The sequence below is a fragment of the Drosophila guanche genome, unplaced genomic scaffold, assembly GCF_900245975.1.
Source record: "Drosophila guanche unplaced genomic scaffold, DGUA_6, whole genome shotgun sequence".
NCBI classification, from domain to species: Eukaryota; Metazoa; Arthropoda; class Insecta; order Diptera; family Drosophilidae; genus Drosophila; species Drosophila guanche.
In genome coordinates, this window is record NW_022995902.1 from 1 (window position 1) to 8,257 (window position 8,257).

Below are 8,257 nucleotides of genomic sequence, written 5' to 3' on the forward strand. Positions count from 1 at the left end.
ATCTAGATAATGACTTCCATGATGAGCCTCTGGATTGGGACATACTGGAGAAGATGCTGGCGGGCGAGCAGTTTAAGGGCTGGGACTGGTTTCTGACTAAGTTACACCGAATGCTGCAGAACGCAATGTCCTGCTTCACCGAATGCCCATCGATCCGCACAGCGACACAGAGGACCTTCGAAAAGGTCGTGGAAATTATTCCTGATTATGAAGGACGCATGGCTCACGTAAAGGCGACGGCTCACGAAGCGGTTCGTTTGAAATTGGACGCCATGACACCATCTCAAAAAGAGGAACTCCTTAAATAACTTGAATTATCCAAGAAAGCAAACAGAAATCATTCCTATTGGTTTGTAACAGAAATTTGAATAAAGAACACAAGGCGCCATCTAGCGTGGTTGTTGTGAAGTACTCACTGCGTGCTTTCTATCGATAGGGTTGCGACAGGGTTTCCGGGGCCACTGGCCGCCTGACCAACTGATCCACTTGCTGGCGATTGTTTTTATGCCCGGTACTCGAGTAGTAGGTACTCGAAGAGTAAATAGGGTGTGCACAATTTGTGCACAAAGTGAATGTATGTAACACACAGAAGGAGACGTTTCCGACCCCATAAAGTATATATATCTTGATCAGAATCAATAGCCGAGTCGCTTGCAACATGTCTGTCGGTCCGTATGTCTGTCCGTCCATCTTGTTGAGCGCCTGGATCTCAGAGACTATAAAAGCTAGAGCCACCAAATTTTGCATTTTGACTTCTGTATGCTCACACTGTTACATGTGTATGAAAAAAAAGGGCCCCGTCTCCTTCCGACCCCGCTAAAGAGCGAAAAACTCCCAAAACTAAAATTTTTAAGATAAAAGAACTCTAAAAATGCCATTCCGTAGTGAATGATATCTATCAGATATATAGATATATATAGATATGAATCCATATCTATCAGATCACCATTGGTATCCGATTGGATCATTATTAAAGCCAGAATGAAGTAAAAATTTTGCAGTTTCTAAACCCACCCAGTCCCTCAACTTTTATTTGTTTTTTGCACATTCTCTCATTCACACTCTGCTTCGCCCAGTGTGCGGCCTCTGCCTCTGCAGTGTGTGGATCATGGGGAGGGGGTGAGCTAAAGGAGCGTGATGTTATGAGAAGTGTTGTAGATGTAGATGACAGATGAAGAAAAAAAGTAAAATTTGACAAATAACCGCTAAGGTGCAGATGTAGTACTGAGTGCCGGGTATAAAAGTTGTGACGCGAAAGAAGCGTCTCACACGTCCCTTCTCGTTCTTCTTTTTTTCTATTGCTGGAAGAGATAAAGCTTCCATTGCGAAGCCTCTTTTCCATCTTTAAGGATTCCTTATAGTATGCCTTGAACAAGGACTCACCAGACTGACTAACTTGTCTCTCACTCACTCTAAAAACTGTACAGTTCAAGACAGAAATACAATATACAAAGAACAGAGAACAAACTCCAAGAATGAAACGAGAGCCACTGAAAGACATTACCAACGTGCAAACGGATAAGAAAATGACCCAACAGAACACCAAAAATGGGCAACCAGCCCGCAGATGCTTCGAGATCTTTAGAGGATCTAACTGATGGGCGGACCAGAGAGTGAGTGTCAGAGAGGAGTCCGAATAGTATTATCATGTTCATGGTTATTTTGAAAATCTGCAGAACTCACACAGAATAGAGAAACACACAAAAGACACAATCTTAAACCACAAGAAATAAACGACGAATTTAATTGTTATTGGGGTGGGTTGTGTACGTGTCGATCGGACATTGCAATTATTTTTTAATATTTAATATGCATATATGCACATATATATGTATGTATTAACTTGTTAGTAATTTTCTATTTGTTTCGCCTGTTCTTCCATCCTTTACGATTTCTTTTAGGTCTGTCCTTTTTTAACATGCTTTCCTCCTCCCTTTTCCTCCTTTTCGTCATCAGATAACCGTTCCGGAGTGTTCCAGATCCTGACTGTTACTGATAGTGGCATGTCTCCTTAAAGTACTCGTACGATTTGATATGTTCAAGAGGGTGTTGAGTCTGAGCAACCTGTTTTCCAAATATTCCGTCATAACCTGCCGTTCATCATCTGTCATAAGTTGCAGCAATACAGAATCGTTGCGTCTGCGTTGAAGGANAAAGAAAAGGACCCAAAAGAACACCAAAAATGGGCAACCAGCCCGCAGATGCTTCGAGATATTTAGAGGATCTAACTGATGGGCGGACCAGAGAGTGAGTGTCAGAGAGGAGCCAGAGAAGTGTCTTTAACAGTTTTGCCGAGTCCAGACAGGAGTCCGAATAGTATTATCATGTTCATGGTTATTTTGGAAATCTGCAGAACTCACACAGAATAGAGAAACACACAAAAGACACAATCTTGAACCGCAAGAAATAAACGACGAATTTAATTTTTATTGGGGTGGGTTGTGTACGTGTCGATCGGACATTGCAATTATTTTTGAATATTTAATATGCATATATGCACATATATATGTATGTATTAACTTGTTAGTAATTTTCTATTTGTTTCGCCTGTTCTTCCATCCTTTACGATTTCTTTTAGGTCTGTCCTTTTTTAACATGCTTTCCTCCTCCCTTTTCCTCCTTTTCGTCATCAGATAACCGTTCCGGAGTGTTCCAGATCCTGACTGTTACTGATAGTGGCATGTCTCCTTAAAGTACTCGTACGATTTGATATGTTCAAGAGGGTGTTGAGTCTGAGCAACCTGTTTTCCAAATATTCCGTCATAACCTGCCGTTCATCAGCTGTCATAAGTTGCAGCAATACAGAATCGTTGCGTCTGCGTTGAAGGAGAGCCTCATTTAATATGGATATAACTTTGGGGGAGAATTTCGTTATGCTTAAGTCCATTCTGCCTTTTTTCATAGTGACTGGCACATTATGTTGCAACGCTATATGCATGACAGTCTGCAGCTCATGCGATGTCAAATCATCCACGTTGCTGTCCCACAACTGACAGTTGCATTCATTGCTGCAGTCACCAAGAGTATCAACATAGATACTTATATCGGGTGGCTGAAGGTAGTGCATCAGCTGCGTTTTGCTCAGAATTTGTGTGATTATCCGCAATGAATCATCCTCTTCATAGGGCTCTGTCTAAACATCCGTAGGATGTTCATAGGCTCTGTTGGAGTCGGCTCTGTGCTATTTAACTGCCGCCAGGGAAAATTTTGGAGGGACTTGACCGTCATCTTGGAATCCTTATTGATCTCCAACTCCTGGCCCTCTGGCATTTTCGACACCTTGTTCTCCACGAATTTTTGCAACTTGATTGCCAGGCCGGCACAGGATTGCACTTTCCCTCTTCAACGAAAGCCAATTCTGATAGACAAGTTTGAGATCGAAAATCAGTTCATCTACATTTCGATAGCGCCGTTTCTGCACACGAATAATGATTGTGCCCAGGTCCATGGGATTTTTGAGTCCCGCAATATCTCGGTTTCTTCTGTCCATGGGCAGCATAAAAACTTGTGCATATTGCTTCATTGTTACCTTTTCGAGGATCTGCTTTTTGACATAGTGAATTTTATTGGTGTATGTACCGGTTGTAGGAGCCTACACATGTAACGACGGGGTATCGTGGGGGACACATATTAAATTTAAATGTACTCACAAAAAAGGTGTAGTCTTACCATTGCTTAAGAAGATTGATGTTATTGATTTTATTAGAGTTGATTGCAGAATCAAGTTATTCAGAATAAACTTTCTCGTATTTTTAGAGACCGAATCTTTTTTCACATCTTGCAAATTTTCGATTAAGCACTCAAAAAAATATGCCTCTGTCATTATGTCCTAGAGATGCGAAAGCAACGATTCGCTTCCAAGGCAACTCAACACAAAACAAAACACGATGTAAGCTTTTCCAACACTAGAACACATCGAATGGGGAATGGCTTCAACACTTGCTAAAAACTAGACGGATAAATCCTTTCCATCCCTAGCAAAGAGAATGAACAATCACGTAGGGCTTTTAGCTATGATTTCTGAATTTAAAGTGTAATAACCGAATTGGAAAGGTAGCTAAGGTCGAAAGGAAGGAGTAAAGCGGAAGAAGCTGTAAATTTGGTCAATGAGGCAGCTTTTTATTTATTTTAATTAACAATTATCTGCAAATTCTGCGATGGTGTAAAGAGGGTAGGTTCAGTAGTTTTAGCCTAGATAGGTATGGTGGAAGGAGTCTCTTAGAGTCCCAGTTTAGATTTCTAAGGGCGAATATTAAAAATTGTTTTTGATCGGATTCAATAATTATTTGTTGCTTCTTGTATTGTGGACTCCACACACAAGAACAATACTCCAATATCGGGCGAACCAACGAGACGTACAGTGTTTTAGTTATATATGGATCGTCAAACTCTTTTGACCAACGCTTAATAAACGCAAAAACTCCCTTAGCTTTGTTAACAGTTGAAGCAATATGGCTATTAAAACATAGCTTGTGATCGAATAGGACTCCTAAGTCATTTGATGTGGAGATTCGATCCAGAGCATGGTGTCCTAGAGAATAGGAGACAAAATGTGGGGCACGGCGGTAAAAAGTCATATATTTGCTCTTGGAATGGTTCAAGAAAAGGAGGTTATTCGAACACCAAATGCTTAATTCATCAAGGTCAAGGCCAGGGATAAATTAAATAAGAAGGTCAAAGGATGAGATAGGGCTTTAGCGCAATATTTTAAAATACAGCTCGGAACTTTATCTGGACCCGCAGAGAAACAGATGTCAATTGATGAAAGCCATTCGAAGACAGCACTTTCTTCAAGGAAGGGAAGAAACACGTTTTTAACATGAGGTAGATAGTATGGATAAGGGGTGGAGGAGTCATAAGTATCCAAGGAGTACGTCGATTGAAAGAAGGTGGCAAATAAATTTGAATTCCTTGATCTGAAGTTTCTGTTTTAGACTGTAAGTGAAGGGAAGAACGGAACGCCTTAGACTTGCATTTTGAGTTGACGAACGAAAATAATTTTTTGGGATTACTACGGAAATTTGTGCCACATTGGAAAAGATATACGTTATAACATTTCGTATTGACCGTAAGAAATTGAGAGCGAAAGAACCAAAGACCAAGAACCAGTTATCTAGTACTTTTTGTAGAGCCGAGATTTTGTATACCCGGTACTCGAAGAGTCAATAGGGTATATTGTATTTGTGCACAAAGTGAATGTATGTAACACACAGAAGGAAACGTTTCCGATCCCATAAAGTATATATATTCTTGATCAGCAACAATAGACGAGTCGACTGAGCCATGTCTGTCTGTCCGTCCGTCTGTCCGTCTTGTTAAGCGCCTGGATCTCAGAGACCATAAAAGCTAGAGCTACCAAATTTTGCATCCAGACTTCTGTATGCTCACACTGTTACAAGTGTACTTCAGAAATTAACCACGCCCTTTTCCGACCCCGCAAAAGGGCGAAAACTTCCCAAATCTACAATTTTTAAGACAAAGGAAAACTAAAAACGCCATTCCGTAGAGAATGGCCATATCTATCAGATCATCAAATTGGGTTCCGATTGGATCATTATTATAGCCAGAATGAAGATATTAATTTGCAGTGGTTAAACCCACCCAGTCCCGCAGCTTTTGTTGTTCTTTTTACATTCTCTTATTCACCCTCTGCTTCTGCTTCAATCGGCCCCTGCCTCTTCCGACTTTGTTTTTTTTTGTGTGCGGGCACTGCCTCTGCGGCGAGTCTGCAGTGTGTGGGTCTAGGGAGGGCGGCGAGCTAACGGAGCGTGTTGGTGTGAGTAGTGTTGTAGATGTATATGACAGATGAAGAAAATATGTTAAATTTGAAAACGCACCGCTAAGGTGCAGAAGTAGTACTGAGTGCCGGGTATAAAAGTTGTGACGCGTAAGAAGCATCTCACACGTCCCTTCTCGTTATTTTTTAGGTAAGACAGATACTTGGAATAGCACGGAGGCTTAGAGGAAACAAATACGGTGACTTCAGGGACGTGGGTATCGAGGGCAGAGTATAATGTTTCGTAAAACATATTGACAGTAGGCTCTATATGTTATGAGGACCTAATCCTAAAGAAAGGACCAATCAACTTGCGAGAGATGTAGACAAAGATCGATAAAATTAGTTTTGCGAAAACACTATATACGACTTTTTGAAGGTAAAATGGTGTTAGTAATAGAGACCTCCAAAAATATAGATAAATTGGGCTGATGCGAATCTTCGGGAAAAGATATCGGATTGCCTCTTAAAACCGTTGTACGAGAGGCATTGCTGACAAAGATGAGATCTAACAGTCTATTATTTCTGCACTGCTCATAGCCCTCATATTTTGGTCATATTTGATCTTCCCAAGCCTCTTCCATCATTGCCACCGAACAGGACTCAAACTCTGCATCCACCTTTGCCCACAAGTTCTGCCATTGGTCTCGGCGGACCTGAGAGATCTCAGAGGATGCTGTGCTGGTCCCGGGGGTGGTGATCCGTGCTTCCATGGTGGTCCGCCTATCGATGGCTGCCACAAAATTCGCCCGTGCGGAGGTGACGGATGACTGGACCATTGGAAAGGTGTGGCAGAATAGTAGTAGTAGCAGAAGAGTAGCAGAATAAAAGGACATTATAATTCAGACACATCTCTGACTCCTCCTGACACTCACTCTCTTGTCCGCCCATCAGTTAGATCCTCTAAAGATCTAAAGATTGATCTTTAGATCAATCAGCAATAAGCGTTCCAATTCGTTCGCAGGTACTTTAAAAATGGAATTTAATAGGCCAATGAAATTCATTAAATATACCATTATACCATACCGATATACCGTAAATATACAATGAACCCAATTTCGTGATCAAAATATCCTGAAAAGTATATAATATACCTTAAATGGTTGTGCCCGTTACATTGCTTTGGCTCATATCGAGAGAGCCCATTTTCATTTGCCATATTATTGGCATTGCTCAACACTGAATATCGATAGCACACAATGCGTGTATCGATGTGCTTACTTTTTATCAGCCATCCCTAACACTTTTCAGATGCTTGTCAAAAAAAAAGCATCTGAATAAAAGGTTTAATTAAACCACCAGCGAGAAGAAAAGGAATGTAAGTACGCTCTACAATTAAGTTTTTCGGTTAATAGAATGTGTCAATTCGAACAGTCTACGATAAGTCTACCTGTGGCACTTGCCACAGCCATTTGGCCGGTCCAAAATCTAATTGAAATCTCTATTCTCAGACAATGGATGATAGGCGTCGTGAGGACTTTGAGAAAGCTTTAAGCGTGCTCGAAAACCGGCACCCAGGGGAGCAGCGGCCGCCACGGTGCGAGCCCAGAGTGCAGCCGGTAAATGGAATTGTGCAGCCCCCGGTGATGCCGCCACCCAATCGTAAGGGAAGGGTAACCAATTTCTTGTTAAAACTGAGAACCGCTGTGAATGCGTTGTCGCGCAACCCTTCCTCGCTGCACTTTCGCCATCCTGTCGATGCTGTGAAGCTGAAGATCAGGGACTACCACGAAAAAATCGCAAACCCCATGGACTTGAACACAATCAAGAAAAGATTTGAGTACACATACTACTGGGGCGGTGCAGACGTCCTGGAAGACATTCTATTGATTTTCGAAAACTGCAGAGTCTACAACAGTCCGGACTCGCCCGTGTTTAAAGCTGCTGTCAACCTGTGCGAGTGCTTTTGGCTGCGCATGGCGAAAATGCAGCAGGAATTGCACAATGAGTGTAGGGCTGAGGCCAAGACCAGGCGTCCGCGGAAGGCAGCCATTTCAAAAACCTCTCCATTGCCGAAGACCCCGCGCCAGGAAAAGGCTGTCATTCCAATGAATACCAAGGTGGAAATCAAGAATGGAAATCAGCCAAAGGCAGACGATCCACTGCCTTCATTTGAGGCCGTTCCCAATCTACATCCGAATCGGCACCATGGCAAACAGTTCACGCCCGTGACACCGGCCCGTCGTGGTCGTGGCCGACCTCCAGGGTCGCGAAGTCTGACCCGAGCTGACGCCGATAAAAATGCTGTTATCTCGCACGAATTTCCAGAGCTTCAGCGACCCCCAAACCTTCTTAACAACTATGGAACTCAAGTGAAAATCGACCCACTCCCAGTCGAACCAGTCCTTGATCGACTCAGCATAACGGCTATCCTGATGCCTTTAAATCTGAAGATCGAGCGCACATACAGCCAGACCCTGATCAAGGCTCTACGTTGTTGTGCGAACTCTTGGCCATTCAACATCTCGTCGATCTGGATGC

General features: G+C 42.4%; 1 protein-coding gene across 1 annotated transcript; it reads right to left on the reverse strand.

The window, feature by feature from the left end:
• Positions 1–3,141: 3,141 nt before the first annotated feature.
• Positions 3,142–3,734, reverse strand: LOC117591623. Its single transcript, XM_034284936.1, has 2 exons — positions 3,670–3,734; positions 3,142–3,592 (listed from the first exon to the last, which is right to left on the reverse strand). The coding sequence occupies exons 1-2, from the start codon at positions 3,670–3,672 to the stop codon at positions 3,239–3,241; spliced, it is 357 nt and encodes a 118-aa protein (XP_034140827.1). The 5' UTR covers positions 3,673–3,734; the 3' UTR covers positions 3,142–3,238.
• Between the last annotated feature and the right edge of the window lie 4,523 nt (positions 3,735–8,257).